Consider the following 21,634-nt stretch of genomic DNA (forward strand, 5'->3'; position numbering starts at 1 on the left):
CTTTGGTTATTTTTTAGCGCGATGCTAATGGTCTAATCAGATTCGGTGGATTGTGCTGGGCTATGTTGAAAGTGGTGGCGCCGGACCTGGAGATCAGCTGAATGGATTCCAAAAAGGTGGAAATCGGGTGTTTAACTCTAGGGGAGCTGGAAAATGGGCATATTTAAAAAAAAAAGTGGAGTATATTGAATTACTAGAATGACATTTTTGAAAATAAGGCATTTAAATTACTAATAACCCTTTTATTGCCGTTAAAATGAAATTACTGAACCTAAACTTAGTTAACCCAAAAATGAAAATTCTATCATTTACTCACTCTCATGTTGTTGCAAACCCGCATAAATTTCTCTGATGAACACAAAGGAAGATATTTGAAGAGTTTTGTTGCAAAACGAGATAAATCCATTTTTTAACATTTTTGTCAAAACATGTTTATTATTTTGTTTTATGGTGCTACTTAGCTGTATTTTTTAAGTTATGAAGGTTTAAATCAAAACAAACCAACTGCATCTGAATTGAAATTAATTGGAATGCACAACCAAAAAACGAGATTTCTGAACTATTAAAAAAACGGTGGTTATCTCGTTTTGCTACGAAACTCTTCATTTTGAGAAATGTTTGTAAGCAAACCGTTCGTGCACCCCATTTACTTACATAGTATTACTTTTTCCTACTATGGAAGTGAATGGGGTCCACAAACGGTTTGGTTACAAACATTTCTCAAAATATCTTTCTTCGTGTTCATCAAAACAAAGAGGTGTGTGCGGGTTTGTAACAACATGAGAGTGAGTGGATTATTACAGAATTTTATTTTTGGGTGAACTATCCCTTTAAGAGCCTGATGAAAAAAATGCTTATTTACAAAAAAAAACATGTCAGACGCACAAAAGGTTTTGCATCTAAGCTCTTTATATCTCAAGCTGTATTTCCCAGTGTCTTGAATTCTGGTGAGACTGAAGTTTTGTTTGTCACAGAAAAGAGCTGAATGTTTTATTACTGTGCCATTGGTTGCATTATGAACTAGATGGGTTTTAGCTCCTGTGTGCTTCTTGGATCTTCTTGGAAATAAAAGTGAAAACTGGTGGGAAGTATATTAACTAGACGTAAGCATATTTGTATCAACAGGGTTGACAATTACAACAAAGCTTTTTATTTTTTTTTAAATGATATTCAATGGCAGGTGCGATGATAATATGCAATAGTAACATAGTTAAACAAAACTAGCAAACACAATTAGCATACAATTGTTAAAGCTTGAGACATAAAAACGTAGTGAGAAGATTGTTACTATTCTACTTTTATGCTGTTTGGCAGTAATAAGTATGAAGGTAACAACTAAACTGACTGAACATAGTAATGCTTACGGTATAGAAAATGGCAGACATATTTACAAACACAACGTCAAGACAAGAAAGAATATCATTATATTAGGGCTGTTCCACAAATAGCACCTATGGCAGAACCGAATATGTAATCTAGTATATGGATAAATAAACACTGGATAATAACACTGTTGGCATGTCTTTAAAAACCAATTGTATCAAAAGCAGGTCCAAACATTCAATAAGGCCTGTATTATTTTTCAATGGGTCTTTCTAGATTAAGTCATGCATTTAATGATCAACTGTTTTAACAGATGTAAAAAAATTCATATTCTGTTAAGGCAGACATATTTTAACATTATTTATATACACAAAGTTGAAAAAAAAAGGTTTAAGATTTCTACATCATCAAACAAAACAGACAAATGTTAAAACAAATACTGTAATCTACACAGGGGGAGGCAAAGTGTTTTTTTTTTCAACATAAAAAAATTAAAAGGCCTTCACAATTTTACATGTATTAATTATAATACTTTTTCTTGTAAAAGCTATTTGGATTTAAATCTGAATGAGATTTAAACATTTTGGTCAACAAAACATGGCAAGAAAGCATGAAAAGTACATTTAAAGGTGTGTATGTTCATATATATATATATATATATGTAATTTGTTAAGCACACTGAAACAGCAGTGTTCTACTTGCTTTAAATATGACAATGGTGCCAAAACTAAAAAATATACTAAAACCTATGTAGATTACAGCTCATACTGTTGTGTGAGTTCTTGACCTCAAAACTTGTATCTGATAACAAGAAAACAAATCAAATACACATTTCAATGGCCACAATTTAAAACTGTCCCTTACATTTTAGTTTTTATCATCTTTTTTATCTTCCTCTTCAGTAGGATATGAATGCCAAGTGAGGCGTTCCTCATAAAAGGAAATGACCACTTGCGGGCACTTTACATTCGCCTCCTTGGCTGGTACAAGATCAGCTTCATCAGAGTTTTTCCTGTAGCATAAAAATACATGCACAGACATTACCGACTATTCATGCATTTTTATTCTAGGTGGATTTATTTAGTCAGTATTGCTGCTCAGGAACTGTCCTTGTAATCCAGCACTTTTTTTGAGAGATGGCAATTTCTATACAAACCATTTCATGAGGAACATGAGCTCTCCACTTGAGTCTGTAGCACCAATAATCCTCTCAGGATCCAAACCACGTGCAAAACCTCTGAGTTTCTCAGGCTAAATTAAGAGAAACGGTAAGACACGTTTAGCCCAAAGTAATTTCGTTTGGTGTGCTAAATTTAAGACACTTCCTGACCAGCTTATAGACCAGAATTTCCTCAAGTTTTCAAAACTCTTACCTCATCCTTGCGCCTTTTCGATTCTTTTCCATCTCCGTCCGTCTCGGCCCGCCTCTTGCCTCCAGATTCGGCAGTTTTCTGGGACTGAAGGTATTCTGCTATGAGGTCAGGACAGTCCAGGTTGTCTTCTGGTTCCCATGTATTGTCCTCACTGAGGATCCAACCATGCATAACAAGAAAAAGAATCAGATTTTAACACTAAAACATAACTTTTAATACCTAAGTGAAATTTGAATCTCTAAAACATACGGTAACTCAAAATCAGCCTGAAATAATAAATACTAATTGCATGTATTAATACTAATTGCAGTCATTTGCACTTTGTTTTTGTGATTGGTAACGTTTTACTGGCTATACTGTATGTAACCATGGATCACAAAACCAATCATAAGGCTTAATTTTTTTTAAATTGAGATTTATACATCACTTGAAACCGGGCAGTATTTGGTCGAGATACAACTATTTAAAAATCTGGAATGTGAGAGTGCGAAGAAAATCTAAATATTGAAAAAAATGGCCTTTAAAGTTGTCCAAATGAAGTCCTTAAAGGTGCAGTGTGTAATTTTTAAAAGGATTTCTTGACAGAAATGCTTAATAATATACAAAACTATATTATCAGGGGTGTATAATAATGAACCATTTATGTTTTTATTACCTTAGAATGATATGTTTTTATCTACATATACCGAGGGTCCCCTTACGTGGAAGTCGCCATTTTGTGCCGCCATGTTTCTACAGAAGCCCTCAACGGACAAACTTTTTTATTAATTTGTCTCAGTCGATAACATGTTTTTTCGGTGGTGGCTACTGTAGCTTCTCTATGCGTTTCAAAAGCGAGGGAAGAGCAGTGGACTGAGCCATTGGTTGCAATTCGCAACCTCACCACTAAATTTACACACTGCACCTTTAAGAAACACAAATTACTGCTAATTTTTATATATAGCAAGTGTCTCTCATGTAAATTATTCGATTTTGATGGCTTACGTTCCTTCTCTGCCATTGAAAAACACCCCAGGTTTATCAATGCCATCAAAAGTATTATTTTATTTTTGTTTGTTGATCATGAAGTACAAAGCGCCGCCCTTATTGTTTACAATGCGTGGAATGCTGCGCTGTGATTTGTTAAGCGAATGTATTGCATTCTGCAAAGAAGGAGGAATGGTGTTTGTCGCGGTTTGGAAAAAATGGGAGAAAAGATTACAGAATAACACGGCGGATTTTGAATTTCGTGTAATATTAAGAATTTAGTTTTTAATACTGACCAAATACAATACCGGTTTTGGTGGTAACTATTTTTTTTAAATGGCGTTTATCATGTTTTGGAACCAAACTCTTCAAATATACCCATGCTACTCGTGATCTTGTGGTCCAGGGTTACATATTGCTATTTTATATTGGGGTATTATAAGTATTCTTATTCTTTGTTTAAATAATTTTTTGTGGTACCAGCTACTGGAATTTCTTTCTGGATTAATATAGTATCAATCAATCGATGTCCTCATCAGTAAAGCCTTTCCATTTGAGGAGGTATTCGACTCTTCCCTTCACCACACGCCGATCCAAGACTTTCTCCACAACATACTCCTCTTCTTCTTCCTCCACCACTTCTTCAACTTTCTTTTTGTTTTGTTTCTTTCCAGCAGTTGACTGCTTGATCTCAGATTGAGGAACTGGAGCTACAATAATGACAGGTGAAAAAAAAACAAATGAATACAATAAAATATACCTCAATTTAACAAATAAGAAACACGTTATTACAACAGTTTTATTAGTAGAATAAACCTGTGGTAACGTGATGTTTAAATGATAGTTCACTCAAAAATGAAAACTTTGTCATTATTTACTCAACCTCAAGTCGTTTGAACCCCCATTGTTCTTCAAAACCCAAATGCAGATAAAAAAAAGTTTTGTGTTGCCTCTCGACCTCTGCGCGCAGTAACATCATCACTCCTGACTCCTCCCCCTCTCGCTCAAATTTCCGTCAATATTACTGCGAGGTCGAAGTGCTGCAAACTAAGTGCTCTCCCGCCATACAATATAGTTCTCATTTTTTATCTGCACATTTTATTTTGTGCCACCGTACTCGTGTAACTACTCCTTTAACAGTCTTTAAATAGGGAAAACATGGAAGTGTTTGGTTGCTTCTAAATTCATCCCTGTTTGGATCCTAAGGAATGAATGGGCTAGGCTAAATGCTAACACATTCATAACGCGCTGTATAAAGATTAAGTGAATGCATTGAAAAAAGAGGGGTATGTATTAATTTGTCGAAGTTGAGGTAAGAACATAGTAAAATAATGAAAAAATTGTGGTGTTTTCCTTTAATACTTGTGGGTAATTTTGTGGCTTGGTCCTGCTGAGGGTTTTCTGGTTACTATGGCAGTTGATGTTTACTGAGGTGGTCACAATCCACTCCGATAGTAATCAGAAAACCCCAAACAACACTTAAAAAAAAAAAACTGCATTGGGTTCTGAACAATGCACCGAAAGACACTGGGGTTCAAACAACACGAAGGTGAGCACATAATGAGAGTTTTACTTTTGGGGTAAACTATCTTTTTAACCACTTCTCCCTTAGGAAAATTAACAATAGTTTACACATTAGCATTTTAATTTCTATATCATTACTATTACACATATCATGGTTAAACTATACTTATTAAATTAAGATAATTGTAAACGTGTGGTCGCTGTGGTATTTACCACACATAGCTAAACTATGGTTACTGTAGTAAAACCATTGTTAATTTTCGTTAGGGCTGTGATCAATACATAATGTAAACAAAACTACAGAATGGCTGACAAATGAATGATGGGTTTACAGTAACGACTGCCCTATTGACGGTTTTATGACGGGCTACCATGGAAAATTCGTGAAGGGTTTTAATGCAAACTATATTGAAAAAAATCCAAACCTTCAGTCACAGCAGCATCGGCTGAAGACTCTGTCGTTTGGCTCATATTTCCAAGGGCTGTTAAAAGCTGGAAATGTATAAAGATTCGTATAAATATAGATAAAACAAATCAAGATATTATCTGTGAGTTAAATCATTAGATTCATAGTTTTGTCTGAACGTCACGTGTTGATAAGGGATGCAACTGTATAAGACACATCTGCATGCATATAATCAACATTAAAACCGTTATGCATTTAAGACAGTAAAGACCACTAAACACATTTTGCACAGCGTGCCTTATGTGCTGTGCTCGATGCGATGGGTCAGTGGAACCTTGCACAGAACTAAACGGTCCTCCATGTTGTTTTAGAGAGACTGTTTGAGCAAGCATGCTATTCGATGTCTGCTGTGCTCAAATCGGCTTGTATCCCTGCCGCAGCGCACATTGATCACTGCGATTTTGCAAAAAAAATAAAAATTTCACCGTATGCATGGGCCCGCATGTCGGCTGCTGCCAGAAATAAGTACACTTACTTGTATGTCGTCGACCAATAATGATGATCTACATATATTTAAATCCGAAGTAAATGTGCAGCAGTGATTAATTACGAAAGGTATGCGGTGCTATGATGGTTCTGAATGTGGCAGTTCTTCGCGCCCACTTCCGCAAAAGAACCGAGACGAAACGGTAACTTCCGGTGTATTTATAAATGTTACTTTCATCATAAAAGTAGATAGATTTGTTACTTTACCAGATGTTTGCATGATAGACTATTGGCTTCTTGAGCCATATACTGATTACAGCCGTATATGTATTACTTATTGCTGTGCAGCTTAACATCCAAAGCTCTAACTCATCAGAGTACTGGTTTGACTCTTAAAAATACTGCTAAATCAGTGACGAGATGCACAATATATAAATTAAATAAGGTAGAAAAATAAAGTAATGACTTAAATGTAGGTGAAATAAACTACAGAATAGTGTCTATAATTCATGACTTTGAAGCTGAATTTGGTTGCTATCAGGTTTTCCCATTCCACAGCATAGGTTATGTGTTTCTTATTTATTGTTTGATATCAAACTAATTTTTAGAAGACATCATGTAAAAATGCAATAGTAAGTTATGAATATTAAACCTTATAAAACATATTTAAAATGAAGAGCATTAATTTCTATTAAATTAAAGAGTAAAATGTGATGTTGAATGTAGTTATTTTAACCCTCATAAGCCCCTACATTAGATTTTCTTGGAGGTAAAAGGAACCCAGAAATGAATGAGTGATTACAAAAATATATACATTTTTAATGATACAAATAATATATCTTTTTTTTTGTTTACTTCCCATCTATACATTAATGCGTTTTGGGAGATATGAAGTACTTTTGTACCTGTTTACCACTCAATTCCTCAACTACACCATTAGCTTGCCTGTAAAATATTGATCTAGATGTTATGTGTTAAATTTGGTCATCTGGTGTTTAGAAAAAAACATAAAAGAATTACAGTTTAGGAAATAAATCTTTTTGACCAGCAGATGCCCATAGAGACCCATTAATTTTACTGGATGTGGCCAACTGCTCAAATGACCACTTTAGTGATACGTTTTGTGAATTTATGTTTATATAAGCATTAGAAAGGACATTAAAAATAAATATTATTTCAAATAGTATAATTTGTTTTAGTTTTTGATGCATTTTGAAATGTCTGTTTTTACAAAATGTGACCTTGTGGGGACATTTTGAGGTCCCCATGAGGAAACAAGCTTATAAATCAAACAAAATGATGTTTCTTGAAAATGTGAAGTAAGTTTTCTGTGATGGTTGGGGTTAGGGAATGGGGTAGGTAAGGGGAATAGAATATACAGTTTGTACGGTATAAAATGCATTACGTCTATGGAATGTCCCCACAAAACATGGAAACCAGAATGTGTGAGTCTGTGTGTGTTTGTGTGCGTATGTGTGTGAGCATTAGAGCCCACCAATTTACATCTTTGTTTTGCATCTGTGGCTGTTTTTTGCCAAATAGGCTTTATGCCCAGCTGCACTACATCCTGAACTTCGGCCGGCTCCTTGTTTCCTGTCTGCCATTGTTGGACAGGCTGATTAATCCAGGTGTGCCTGACCTCAGTAGTCACAAACAAACTGATTAATCCAGGTGTGCCTGAACTCAGTAGTCACAACAACAATAATCAGACACACCTGGATTAATACCTTTGTGTGTTTGTGTGTGATTGAGCATGTCTTTTTTATATTGCATTTGTGCTCTAGTACCAGGCCTATTTTTCTGTGTTGAAATTTTCAGATTTATTCTAGATGCATTGTTTTTTTTTTTGACATATAAAAAGAAAAAAATGTTTTTTTGCATTTCCCATTCATTTCAATTGGGGTCATTTTTACCCCCAAAGGGCCTCTTTTACACCTCTTTAGAATGACAGAATCAAGCCCATTTTTTAAATGAATCTTGACAGATAATCTGGAAAAGTCACAAAATCTTATTCCACTGAGATGAAGGGAACCATGTTTTAACTAAAAAAATTGGCTTGGGGTACACATGAAATTTTTATATAAAAAGTGTAACCCCAGGGCAGGCTCAAAATGCTAATTTTTATACAATATATATTATATATATGAGCCTATGTACCTGGGCGCGGTCCCTGCTCTTTTCTATCCATCAAGAACCTGTGGGAGTCGATTATTACCCGCTCCATCCTGTAGGGGGCAGTGATGACTAACAACTGTATAGCAGCCATCATCACAACGAGATAGAGAAGTATGAGCCGACGGTGTTGTTGACATTGGCCAGAAGCGCTACAAGTTTTAAATAGTGATATGGCAGTATTGTCAACGTATTTTAATACATGTTTTTTTTAGTCGGACACTTAGCTATCAGATGCACTTTATTTGATTTGTGGCGCTAGTTGTGAGTACACTTTTTACTTTGCTTTGAAACAAGGCAGCGTACGAGGTCATTGACAGCTGCAACTCATTCCTCTCAGAAGAGGAATGTTACTTTTTTGCTTAGTTAGCTGTTGTATGTATTACACTTGTTAGTTTGCTCGCAGGTTGCTTAAACGTGATTGTACAAACATGACTGATTGATTAGTTGATTGGGCAATCTCTCTTTCCCTCTCTGGAGCGTAAGACTTGACAAGTAAAATGTTTTGTTTTGTTTAGGCTGTCAATATGACTCGAGATATCGTTCTTGGAGATGAACTGCCTGACTGGGTTGGAGCAAAAGAGTTTTATCAGAAATATGATCCCAAAGAAGTGATTGGAAGGTGAGTGTAGGAGACAACTGCAGGGGTTAGCCAGAGATCATATTCTGTGACGTCATTACGTTCAGTTGAACCTTTTAATGTCATGTCATTGGTTATTACAGCATTGTTCATTTTGAGATGTGCCTTATGTGTATATCATAATTGGTCTCCTGAGCAGAGGTGTGAGCAGTGTGGTGCGCAGATGTGTACACAAAAACACAGGACAAGAATTTGCAGTTAAAATCATTGAGATCACTGCAGAGAAGATGACACAACAACAGTTAGAGGAAGTGAAGAGCTCCACACTGAAAGAAATCCAGGTGCTCAACCTAGTAAAGGGTCACCCGTCTATCAGTGAGTATAAATCGTGCTGCCTTTGTTTTGCAGAATTGATGTGTTTTGGCTCTTTCTCTGTAGTAAATGACCTTTTTGTGGCCTTTTTTGTAGTTACGCTTATTGATTCCTATGAGTCAACAACCTTCATATTTTTGGTCTTTGACCTGTAAGTATAGATTAAGTTTAATAAAATATATATTTTACATGTCCATGTGAACAAAATTAACACAAAATTTTTACAACAGCATGAGAAGAGGAGAACTATTTGACTACTTGACTGAAAAAGTCACTCTCAGTGAGAAAGAGACGAGGCAAGTTTTCAGTTTATTCACAAATTTAGCTAAATAAGTTTCTAAATTTAAATTATTTAAGCATAAGCATTTAGATCAAATGTTTTCATAATTATTACAATTATAAATTGACTCAAATGTGTCTATAGATGGTTTCAGCGGCAACAACATTGAAGGGACACTCCACTTGTTTTGAAAATAGGCTCATTTTCCAGCTCCCCAGAGTTAAACATCTGATTTTTACCGTTTTGGAATCCATTAAGCCGATCTCTAGGTCTGGCGGTACCACTTTTAGCATAGCTTGGCATAATTCATTGAATCCGGTTGGACCATTGGCATTGTGCTGAAGATAACCAAAGAGTTTTAATATTTTTCCTATTTAAAACTTGACTCTTCTGTAGTTACATCGTGTACTAATTTAAAGTTGCGATGGCGTAATAATTAAGGACTTTGCTGGCGTATCATGGCTGCAGGAAGTGCAATGATATTACGCAGTGCCCGAAAATAGTCCCCTGCCATTCAAAGTTACCAAGGGGACTACTTTCAGGCGCTGCGTTATATCATTGCGCCTGCTGCAGCCATGGTACGACAGCAAAGTCCTTGATTATTACGCCAGAATGAGAGTATAGTTCCTAACCATATCTGCCTAGAAAATGGCAACTTTTAATTTTCTTAGTACACAATGTAACTACAGAAAAATCGAATTTTAAATGGGGAAAAAAATTGACATTTTTGGGTGCGATGCTAATGGTCTAATCGGATTCAATGGATTGTGCTAAGCAGTGTCCCTTTAACAAACAGCTTTAGTGGCCCAAACTTAACTTCCGGTAGACAAGAGAGTCCATATATAGTAGCTTATTTCTGATAACAAGCAAAATAAATAACAATTAAATTACCTTAGATCAAATCATAGGAAAAAACATACCAACTACTATACTGAGCTAACGTTAATGTGCAAAATGTTAGCTACAGATTCTTGAATTTTTTCCTGGCTTACTAACCTTTCTTCACACAGCGGTGATCCCTGCTCGCCGTCTTCCCTTGTCTTAAGGATTTTTTTTATTTTCGACAAGATATTTGTACCAGAGGTCAGTTTAGCCACTAGTCAGACCGATAAACGAACACAGACCTGAAGTTAACTTTGGGCCAGGCACGTAAGTGACAACGCGCGTGCGTCCAATGAAACCGTCTATACCTTTGACTGGTGAAAGTGTCCCAAACCCAGTGTGAATTGTACTGTGATTTTCTGACATTTAGGAGTATAATGCGTGCTCTTTTGGAGGCTGTTGAGTATCTACATTCTCAAAACATTGTACATCGGGACCTCAAACCTGAAAACGTTCTTCTAGATGACCAGGGACACATCAAATTATCTGATTTTGGTTTTTCTGTACAGCTGGGGCGTAAAGAAAAACTTAGAGGTGAGAAATCAGCTCCGTGCACATAAATGTAATAACTTTTGTATTTTTTCCAATTATTTATTCTTTGTGGCTTTTTTTCAGAGTTATGTGGAACTCCAGGATATCTGGCACCAGAAATTCTAAAATGTTCCATGGATGAGACTCATGAGGGATATGGGAAAGAGGTTGACCTGTAAGTAAATCACTAGATCACCATAATGATTTAAAAAAAAAAGATCAATTTAAATCAACTTTTTGTTTTTTTTACACAGTTGGGCCTGTGGTGTGATCCTATTCACCCTTCTGGCTGGATCTCCGCCGTTCTGGCATCGTAAACAGCTGCTGATGCTGAGAATGATCATGGATGGCCGGTATCAGTTTAGCTCTCCTGAGTGGGATGACAGGTCTGACACGGTGAAAGACTTGGTAAGATTCACTTTGTATTTGTTTTTCCAAACGCCTCACACCCGTCTGTACAGCAGCGATTCTGTCTGAGCTTATTATACTGCAAGCTTCAACTATACTTGTATTACAAATAAAGTTTCTTTTAACTTGATCTCAAGACTTTTAGTGCTGGACCCCATACTTCGTCTCACGGCCGAGCAAGCTTTAGCTCATCCTTTCTTCCGTCAGTACCAAAAGGAAGATGTGCGGCTGTTCAGCCCCAGGAAGACATTTAGAGTAAGTAAATGCTGAATTGATACATAGTGATGTCACTACTTATTAACTAAAACATTTTTACATTTTCAGGTCTTGATCTTGAGCGTGTTAGCCTGTATACGAATGCAATGCCTCTATTACCGAGCCCGTCCGTTAACAAAGGAACTTCTGGCAAGAGACCCTTATTCCCTCCGCGGTGTGCGTAAGCTTATCGACGGCTGTGCTTTCCGCATATACGGGCACTGGGTCAAGAAAGGGGAGCAACAGAACCGAGCTGCCTTGTTCCAGAACTCAGCTAAAATCATTCTGGTGGACCTTGAAGACTTTGAAAGCTAAAGGTCATTTTTCTGCTTCTAAAGATATTCCTGATTTATCCATGATCAGTTTAGTTGGAATTATTATTATTATTTTTGTGGTTACATAACATAGGCCGTCCAAAAAGGCGCACAAAACTAATATATATATTTACAGATTATTTTTGTCTTTTAAAAATAATTGTTTAATTATTTACCCACCTTCATGTTGTTTCAACCTTTATGACTTTCTTTCAAAGAAACCAAAAAGGACAAAACAAGCATCGTAAAGGTGTTTCTTATGCAATTTATTTACTCATTTCTGCTAAAAATAACTCACTTTGTTTAAAAGAAAGTCATATGTTTTTTATAATTTAAAGGTGGGATTTTGTGTGAAATATTTCTTTAATAGGTTATGTTTTTGATTTGTCAGCAGCATGTCATGTGACCTCACTTTAACCACTCATTGGTTTTTGGTTTGTTTTTAAATTCTCTTGTTTTATCATATTAGTAATATTATCCGATATTGCAGATATCGGTCTCACATTCAAGATTACCTGTATGATTGAACAGAGCTTGTTTCCTATTGAAGCTCTTTAGTTCAATCAATATGCATTCTTTGACTGATTTTAATGGTACTTCATATCATTCAGATTTTTCAAATGTAATTCCATAGATGGACAGGGAACATGTTACAACGTGGAAGGACAATACAGAGAATAGCCTACTTGAAATAAAGCAATACAGCTGTATAAACCTAGGAAAAGTTATTATATCATGCTTACAAAACTGTATGTAAAGGTTATAATTTTTTTATTGTGAAATGATTCCTCTACATATGTTTTACCACTTTCTTTTAATTACAATTTTCTAGACGTTATCTATTCATTAAAAAGTACTGTACTGATTCTACAACAGGAATACATATAATAATTTCTTTGTTATGTGTGTTTTTAACTTTTGTGAAACTTTTAGGATTTTTGCATATGTAACAAAATACACTGTTACAGAGAATAAAATATATATTTATAACGGCACATATATATATTCTTACTTCCTAGCTTGGACGTTGGTCTCTAGTTTACTGATGGCACTGTTAAGCTGCTCAGCACTTTGCTGCAACCGTTGTTGTAGCTGAGCAGTTAAGCGCATTACTTCATCTCCCACTTCTCTTTGAACTATAGTCCTGAGCTCAGACTTTGGAGTGGAACCTTGAAAAACAGAAATATATGTACAACAATGAGCCATTACATTATGACAACCCCCAGTCCAGAGCAATGAGCACACCTGGCAACCAAACAATGGCACAGGTGCAGCTTTCGGTCAGTAGAGTGTTTGGTGTCAGAATAAGAAAAGCTGCTGATTTATCGGATTTTGATATTGGACATTGTGTGCATATTTAATTTAGAAATGGCACACCTTTTGGGTTGTTCACGTACCACTGTAGTGAGTACAAGTACATATCATAAGTGGTGCTTGGATGGCCAGATGACAAACTGGCATCCAATTGCATGACTTGTAAAGCTCACTAGTGCCAAAGGGAAGATTGTTGCACATTTTTCAAAGCGACTATAGTGCCACAGTGTGACAAATCACCAGCATCTACAACAGTGGTGACCAGGGCAATGTGTCAGGGCACACAGTTTCACGCAGCCTTCTGTGCATGGACATGCGTAGCTGAAAACCCAGCCAGGTTCCCATGCTAACTATGTCATCGCCAATAACACATGAAATGGACCCAAGATCATCGTGATTGGACCGTGTATGGTTGTATGAAAGTGGCCTGGTCTGACGAATCAAGATACCTGGTGCATCACGTTGATGCATGAGCACGGATATGCTGATAACCAACAGAGGATATGGCCCCTGGATGAACTGTTAGGCAATCACAGGCCATTTTTTTCACAGGCCCCGTTATGAAAATTGCACCATCCCTGACAGCTGTCCTATCTGAACATCGTTGCGTACCAAGCGCACCCATTCATGGTAACTGTTCTCCATGCCAGTGCTGGCCGTAACCCCCAGGATAATGTGCCATGGTACACTGCCAAAATCATCAAGGAATGGTTTGAGGAACATGATGGAGAATTTCTGTAAATTCCTGGCCTCCAAATTCACCTTACATGACCCAAACCAAGCATTAGTGGTTTGATCTGGAAAAGGAGGTTTTGGCTATTACCACCCCGCAATGTTTAGGAACTGGAGTACCTCCTGTTGAATTTATGCTATCAGATACTCCATGAAACCTATTGCCACCATGTCGAATCAATGCCTCACCTCATGGCTGCTGTTTTGTAGGCTAAAGAAGGCCCTAATGAATATTAGGCAGGTGGTCATAATGTAATTGCTCATCGGTGTACACACACACACACACAAACATAAACATTTTATTTATAACATTTATCTTTTCCATGTGTCTTTTAATTATTACATTTTTCTCTCAAATGAAATGGCAAATATATATATATTTTTAATGTTTTTGCAACTTCTGTCACTTATACCTTGTCTTAACTTGTAAAGACTTACAATTTGGAGATGCCTTCACATGCATTATATTAAAGCATTAATATATTACCTTGTTTGGTACTGTCTGTCTCTATTGTCTTCATTGTTGGTGATGCAGCATTTTGTTGAACTTCTTCAGTCACCTGTTTTTTCTTTACAGTTTCTCTTGTCTCATCTGCATTATTCGAGATTGGGGTCTCTGCAGAACAAAAAGAGGCGTTTCCCAATTTTAGGGCGTTTTCAAACTGAAATAGGTGTTTACTCTCTTTATCTGATTGGCTCAAATTGAGTGGCCGATTCCCAAATGTAGGGTTCCCACGGGTCCTTGAAAAATTGTAAATTTGGGGAGAAAATTCAAGGCTCTGGGAAGTTTTTGAAAATATACATACATAGATACAGGTCATTGAAAGTGCTTGAATCTATTTTATACAAGTTTTTTGGAAAAAAAAAATCCATATTATTCTCTGTGTAGTGTAGGATAATATCATGAAAATTCTAGACTTTTTAAGCACACGTGCTAAACTGTTCACTTTACATGCTTAAATCTTCTGTATGCGAATGTTGATTCGTACCAAAATGCTTTTTTGCATAGTTGTGTTTCACACATAAAAACATCTCGGGTTATGTATGTAACTGTTGTTCACTGAGAAAGGAACGAGACGCTGCGTCTCCCTTGCCATACTTCCTGGCTCCCGCGTCACCCTGTCTTTATCATTAGGCCTCACCATTGGCTGAATTTGATATACACATTTAGAGGCACTTGGAGGCATCCCCAAAGTGTCACCGCAGTGACACAGCGCAAGTTCCCTCGAAAGGGAACTGTAACAATGTATCTTAAAAGGTAACACAATTTAACCTTGCTCTCACTTGAAATGTGTCCCCACATTTAGTCCTGGAATTTGAGGGTATTGGACCTGGAAAGTCCTTGAAAGGTCCTTGAATTTAAAGTTTACTAGGTGTGGGAACCCTGCAAATGCATTTTGGAGAAGGAGGGAAAACTGGGAAACTTGGGAAAACTGAAATAGACGTTAAAAAATAATGTATGGCTTTCAGGGCTTCCGTTCTTTTTTGATTGGATGGTTAAAAATGCCTTATCCAGTTTGAAAACACCCCAAATTTGGTAAACACCCATTTTTTTCCCTGCAGAGACCTATACTTCGATCACTCTCTAAGATGCTAATTTACTGTGTATGATTTCAAACCCCACTTGCACGTTATAGAAATAAAGGTTAGTATCTTATCTAATATCTTAGTTATTTTACCAGATCTGACAGTTTCCTCTGTAGCTGTGACCTCAGGTAATCCAGTATACGACAAGTGTAAGTCCAACAGTACCTTACCAAGACAAAAAGGTGCTATAATTCACAAATTTTGCTAACACCATAATTCTGAAGTTATTTCTAATATTGTGCACCGTGTCATCATACCTACCTCTGGGGTAAAAATGTATTTGTATAAAAAATAATGTCTCATATACGTGTTGATAAAATAGGATAAAATCTCAGTCACTTGATCGGAGTTGAAAAGATCAATACTGAAAGGAGGCCTCTGTATTTAGGAAAAAACACAAGACACAATTTAGAAAAAAGTTCATTCTGTAAATTGTGTGAAATTTCGAAATCCTATTGTCTCTAAGCAGATACGCTCTTAAAAATAAAAGTGTGTTCTTTGCAGCAATGAAGAACCATTTTTGTTTCCTCAAAGAACCAACCATACAGACCAACTAAGAACCTTTTAGGTGCCTTTATTTTTAAGAGGGTATGTTGTACTTACTCTGACTGAATGACAAAGCAGTAGTTCACTGCAGTAGTTAAAACACTGATCAGTGTTGTTAAGGGGTGTTTCTGGAATGGTGACAAGAAAGGAAAATTGCTGATCTACTACAAAATTATAAAAATAGAATTAACTCTAATAAAATGATTGCAAACAAAACAATTACTAACCTGTGTTAAACTGATGCACATTCTTGACAATGGAGATGAGAACAGAAGTTTGTTCCCTGTTGAAGTTTTTCTCCCTGCAGAACAGCACTAGATTTGTGTAGAGTTCAAGCAGTATTCTCTGTTTTGGCTGGGGCACATCGGAGACCAGCGCACTACACAAAATCCTAAAGGAGGCAATGTAAGGGCAAGCGATGTCCTGAACATCATGCATCAATTATTAATTGTGGTATTGAGTTAACAGTTTAATAAAACAGTTTTGTAAACCTTTCAATCTCCAGTGCTGACTTAGTCTTCTCAATTTCCTCCATATCACTTTGTTTCAGATCTGCACTATGAAGTCAATCACAAACATTAGGTTTTGGGATGTCTGTGTCTGGCTATAATTTAATGAAATTTAGTTTTTTTTTTCAGAAACCTACCATAACAACACTCTGGCCCTTGGAGGCTGGGGCACCTACAAAATACACTGCCATTACTGTTAAGAAACTAATGAAACCTTATGGAAATTGCAGTTTTTGATCTCTGGGTTCCATGATTAACACCAGAACAAGATCAAGTCTTACCCTAATCTCCTCCATATGCTTCATTTCTGATTACTAAAATGTACCAGCAAACATGTGTTACCCCTAGCAGCCTCTGAAAACGTCTTCTGTAAATGTGAACCATCTGTGCGTGTTGTGGTTGGTTGTATCGTATCCTAGCAACTGAGTTTTTTCCCAACTGAACAACTTCACATGAGGAAGAGGGCTGTGGATTGTTTCAATCTGAACGGTTGAAGTGAACGATCAAAACGGTCAAAAACGAAATATAATAATTGTCCTAATTATATTATTACTAATTAGTAACTTAATTACATTCGTTATTATTAATAAGCTAATGACAGCATCTACGAACTTTTATTTTATGAAAATACTACGGGAAGTGACGTAGGCACTACCCTAGCTTGAAAGAATTCGCAGCGGTATGTGATTCAAATCGCTCACTTCAAGCTTATTCATCAATGAAAAAATGTCCAAAAAGGTATGAGTATTACAAACATATATTTTGTTTTACACATACGTAAGAACTGGCCTATATTCGCTAAACTTTTATTTTGATAGTCAATGTTTTGTTCTGTAGTGTACGTCTTCACACATTTGCTGTTCTTCCTGTTTTTTGGTCCGCACAGAGGTTTGTTTCTATGTGCAGAAAAATATAAAAAACATAAACAGATGTTGCAATTTATATTCATAACTGAACGATCTAAAACGGCGTTGAATGGCATAATACTAATAATTAAAATATAATATAAATTTATAATGGAAGGTTTATGTTTTTGACGGGTATTAGCCCGCTAGCTAGCCTATAGCTAGTATCATTTGTAAGCTAAACTCTCCAAGCGCCAAAATTAATAAATAAAATGTGAATTTACATATAAATACATCTGAGCTATATTTAAAACATCTGTTATATCTTCATGTGTTATGTAACAGAATTCTGTAGCTTTAGAAAAATACAAATGATCATGTATATGGCGAAGACGGCTCCGGTGTTAGCCAGCACAAATACTGAATTCAATCACAAGTGTTTTAGTTTAAATTATATAACTATTATCCTTAAATAAACTATGTTTCAATATATTTTTCATTTTGTTTAGGGTGAATAGATGCGTTTCATTTGTACATGCAATTTTAGGCCAGTGTTGGGAGTTATCTTGAGTAAAATCTGTTTACTCTGGCATGTATATGATATTGTCAAGTTACTTGGGTAACAAGGTTTTAAATAGTTTTTTTTAAATGTAACTTCTAATACTGGATGTATTTATGTCTGCAAAATAATTCATGTTTACTTCAAAAATGTCCTAGTCCTGAATATATATATATAACATTAAATATGTTTTATAGGGAAGCATGTCTGGAACTGGGGCTGGGAAGCGGCCCTCAGGAGGGGACAGTCCCCCGGGCCCACCCGAAAAAAAGACCAAAAAGGAGGAGAAGACTACTACAACTCTCATAGAGCCCATTCGCATTGGAGGAGTTTCTTCCACGGTTAGTTTTTTTTTTTTATGCTACCAGAGCATAATGTTTTGTAGATCTCGAGTAAAACTTCCTTGTTGTCTTAAACTAGTACACGTAACATTTAAAGCCTACACATACAAGCCATTTATTTTTCCATATTGGTTTTCATTTTGGTTTGTGCAGGAGGAGATGGACATGAAGGTCATTCAGTTCAAGAACAAGAAGCTCTATGAGCGCCTTGAACAGAGGCAGGCTTTGGAGGATGAATTGAGGGAGAAGATTGAGAAGCTGGAGAAGAGGCAGGCCACCGATGACACTACCCTGCTTATCGTCAACCGTTGCTGGACTCAGGTTCATTATTTTACAGTTTACTTTGTTGGAGTATGTCTTTTAGGCAAGTTAAACTGCTGACTAAATCGTTTACCTGTGAAAATGCATGCATTTAAAAAAAAAAAATGTTTTACACCTGTATTTAGCGATCAAACAAAATGCATCTTAATACCATGTGTAAACAAGGCCTCAGAATAACACACAAACAACGACAGCTGAAAATGCTAGGGGTCAGAGTACAGTTATGTGTAACATTGTAGTGTATTTACATTTAGGCATTTAGCAGATACTTTTATCCAAACCAACTTACACAAGCGTGTGTATACATTGCATTCTGTGTGCATTATATCTGATTTGCGAGTGCTCTGATTTTACACTCTTGAGATTTTTGTACTATTTGCAAAGATTGTGATTTATAAAAAAACAAACTTGATGGGAGAAAGGGCTTGCTGGGTGTGATATTAGGATGATTCATGTACGCACACTTGCAGGTGATCTGTTATTTATAAAGGGAACATTGCTTTGTTTTAGAAGTCTTCATAATTTTTGGTGTATGCCATTTTTGGCTTTTGTGCGTATTTTAATAAGGATCCTACGCACAGTCTTATACATGAGGCCCCAGGGGTCTACAAACCTGCTCCTGTGGAGCTCCTGTCCTGCAGATTTTAGCTCCAACCCCAATCAAACACAGCTGTACCGGCTAATCAAGGTGTTCAGGGTTGCTTGATCATTACAGACAGGTGTGTTGAAGCAAGGTTGGAGATCCCTGGCATACATATTCCTCAAGCATTGTGGTCAATCCCTAACCCTAAGTATTAAGCTTCAGCAATTAATTCAGCCTGAATCACTTATCATGCACACTTCATTCAAACTCATTAAGATTATGGTTCATATTTTCTTTGTGTGTATGTAATTGGTTATCATCAAATGTTAGTTTGTGTGTGTCCTAAAATAGGAGCGCTGATGCAGCGAAATTTCCACAGAACTAAAACCTAAGCTCATCTAAAATTTTAGCACTATTCTTTTATCTACCAAACAAAATCTATTTTAGGTTCTCATTTTAACCCAGTATCTCTCTTTTATGTTCCACAGCTGGAAGAAAATATTCATGACCTGTTGCAGCTGGTGGAGCCTAAAGAAACCTCAGCACCTGTCCAGACTCCTGCCACACCTCCTGTCCCTGCAGATGTGGCTCTCCCTGCTGCTCCTGCCCCATCACCAGCCCCTGAACCCTCTACTCCTTTACCAGCTCCAGTGGAGGGAGAGGACGGCCTCCCCCAGCCTCCATCTACAGCTGAGGGGGTGGAGGAGGAACCGAAACAGCCAGAGCAGGTGAAGGAACAGGAGCAGGCTCAGCAACAGCTCGAGACCGAGGAGAAGCCACCTGAAAAACCAAAGGATGGCATTTCCGGTAAATGTACAGACAGTTACATTCAGATGTAGTGTGCTTAAAATGTGTTTTAAATGAAATGGTACACTTAAAACAAAAGGAAAACTCATTGATAACATTCTGACATTTTCATATTTGCATTGGATGCAAAATCAGATGTTTTGCTGAATTTTTAATTACGTGTTAAGTTTGATGTGACTGTGATCACAGTGTGACATGCTATACTATCTAAAACTGTTTAAACAAATGGCCAAAGTATCTAATCTATTCATGAGATTCGGAGCATCAGTTTGATATCACACATTGATTGTAATCTTTGACATGACCTTACTTATATTTTCACAGAATGTTCTTTACATTATCTGAAATTTTAACAGAGCCATAAGACTATAGGCGTACAATCCATCCTGTGTGTCTCTGTTTTGTAGCCCCTCCACCACCTCTCAGTGAAAGTGCAAAGGCTTTCCTGGCTACTCTGGATAACAGTAGTGAAGAGGAACTCACTCTGCAGCTGCAGGACAGAATGCAGTTCAGCAAGGGGGCCGTAGCCTGCATGGTCTGCATCTTTGACCGTCTGCACAGTAGCATTGAGGAGCTGTGCGCTAGAGTAGAATCAGCAGGTAAAATGTTTTACAGTAAAGGGCATATTTCAGCATAAATCTGCATTGTATCAGTACGGTTTGATCACTGTGTGAACTTACGCACTCTGTTTTCTTATCAGTTTGTGAGGATGACAGTCAGAGAGAGATAATCGCCACAAACCGCAAACTTCTGGAGGAAAACAATCGGCTACAAGACCTTGCATCCTCTCTTCAGGGGAGACATCATAAAATGTCATTGGAGGTAAATGTCTAATGAGTTTTTTTTCCACAACGCCTTCAGGGAACTACACTAACCTTTTTCACTAGTGGAACTTGCGCTACTAACTTTTTCAGTTACTGGCGCAAAACATGATTTGGTCGCACAAATTAGTTATATTATGGATAATAATGAAACTGTATTGCATTCAGATGTACTTTTAATTTTACTTGCCATCTTTTAAACCACATGCCGCCTTGTTTTTTTTAACGTTGCAGTGTTTCCCACAGACCTGAAATTTTCTTGTGGTGGTATCCTGTGAAAAGGGCAATCATTACCCACTGACAAAAATGGTCATGTGACAAAGAACTAATAATGTGTGACACAACACAATACTTTGATTTATTGAACATTAATATTAATTTCACATTATAGTTTTTTTTAATCTAACCACCCCAAACTTTCTTTGAACAAAGCTGACACTGATTGTCAAAGCACCAAAAAAAACACTCACTGTTTTTGCACTGATATATGAAGCAATTAGATGACCCCTTTATATTCAAACTCAATATATACAATATTATGTATACTATATTAATAGACAGTGCAGTTCTATAGATTATAAATGTGACTGATGTTATAATGGTTATAATTTCTATTAGATTAGGCACTTTTACTGCTTCTGCTTCATCTTTCTATCTCTCTCTTGCTGATTAAAAAAGCTTAATCCACTCATTATTTCAGATTTAAAAGTCTACTTGCTGTCCCGGTGACATTACTTAAAGCTTTGCGTTTTTTATATCTTGACTCAGCTTGAGCTTTGCTCGTTCAGTGTAATGCT

The 21,634-nt window shown here is 36.7% G+C and overlaps 4 protein-coding genes across 6 annotated transcripts in view; 2 read left to right on the forward strand and 2 right to left on the reverse strand.

Moving 5' to 3' along the window:
- Positions 1-1,112: 1,112 nt before the first annotated feature.
- On the reverse strand, positions 1,113-6,285 carry cbx1b (chromobox homolog 1b (HP1 beta homolog Drosophila)). The gene is made up of 6 exons (XM_073867009.1): positions 6,128-6,285; positions 5,612-5,678; positions 4,190-4,372; positions 2,697-2,839; positions 2,480-2,574; positions 1,113-2,335 (listed from the first exon to the last, which is right to left on the reverse strand). The coding sequence occupies exons 2-6, from the start codon at positions 5,655-5,657 to the stop codon at positions 2,191-2,193; spliced, it is 612 nt and encodes a 203-aa protein (XP_073723110.1). The 5' UTR covers positions 5,658-5,678; positions 6,128-6,285; the 3' UTR covers positions 1,113-2,190.
- A 2,052-nt stretch (positions 6,286-8,337) lies between these two features.
- phkg2 (phosphorylase kinase, gamma 2 (testis)) lies at positions 8,338-12,863 on the forward strand. The gene is made up of 10 exons (XM_073867011.1): positions 8,338-8,514; positions 8,769-8,872; positions 9,030-9,205; positions 9,299-9,353; positions 9,433-9,498; positions 10,735-10,898; positions 10,980-11,070; positions 11,150-11,298; positions 11,428-11,558; positions 11,628-12,863. Exons 2-10 carry the CDS (start codon positions 8,778-8,780, stop codon positions 11,871-11,873), a joined length of 1,173 nt encoding a protein of 390 aa, XP_073723112.1. The 5' UTR covers positions 8,338-8,514; positions 8,769-8,777; the 3' UTR covers positions 11,874-12,863.
- Positions 12,627-17,024, reverse strand: cfap119 (cilia and flagella associated protein 119). Of its 2 annotated transcripts, none has more exons than XM_055175566.2 (9): positions 16,842-17,024; positions 16,698-16,732; positions 16,543-16,603; positions 16,279-16,442; positions 16,109-16,179; positions 15,767-15,883; positions 15,598-15,670; positions 14,406-14,534; positions 12,627-13,041 (listed from the first exon to the last, which is right to left on the reverse strand). In XM_055175566.2, the coding sequence occupies exons 3-9, from the start codon at positions 16,584-16,586 to the stop codon at positions 12,881-12,883; spliced, it is 759 nt and encodes a 252-aa protein (XP_055031541.2). In that variant the 5' UTR covers positions 16,587-16,603; positions 16,698-16,732; positions 16,842-17,024; the 3' UTR covers positions 12,627-12,880. The 2 variants fall into 2 exon arrangements, with proteins under 2 accessions (XP_055031541.2, XP_055031540.2); XM_055175565.2 differs by having other exon boundaries at positions 16,543-16,608.
- Positions 17,025-17,159: 135 nt separating this feature from the next.
- Positions 17,160-21,634, forward strand: part of rnf40 (ring finger protein 40) — a 30,780-nt gene continuing 26,305 nt past the window's right edge. The window contains exons 1-6 of one of the 2 annotated variants that reach the window (XM_055175562.2): positions 17,160-17,298; positions 18,162-18,305; positions 18,459-18,626; positions 19,698-20,016; positions 20,424-20,615; positions 20,717-20,838. In XM_055175562.2, the coding sequence (XP_055031537.2) occupies positions 17,287-17,298; positions 18,162-18,305; positions 18,459-18,626; positions 19,698-20,016; positions 20,424-20,615; positions 20,717-20,838 (957 nt within the window). In that variant the 5' untranslated portion in view covers positions 17,160-17,286. Of the gene's footprint in view, positions 17,299-17,359; positions 17,449-18,161; positions 18,306-18,458; positions 18,627-19,697; positions 20,017-20,423; positions 20,616-20,716; positions 20,839-21,634 lie in introns of those variants that run through there. The other variant, XM_055175563.2, reaches the window with a different exon arrangement.

This window comes from Misgurnus anguillicaudatus, chromosome 4 (assembly GCF_027580225.2).
Source record: "Misgurnus anguillicaudatus chromosome 4, ASM2758022v2, whole genome shotgun sequence".
Lineage (NCBI taxonomy): Eukaryota > Metazoa > Chordata > Actinopteri > Cypriniformes > Cobitidae > Misgurnus > Misgurnus anguillicaudatus.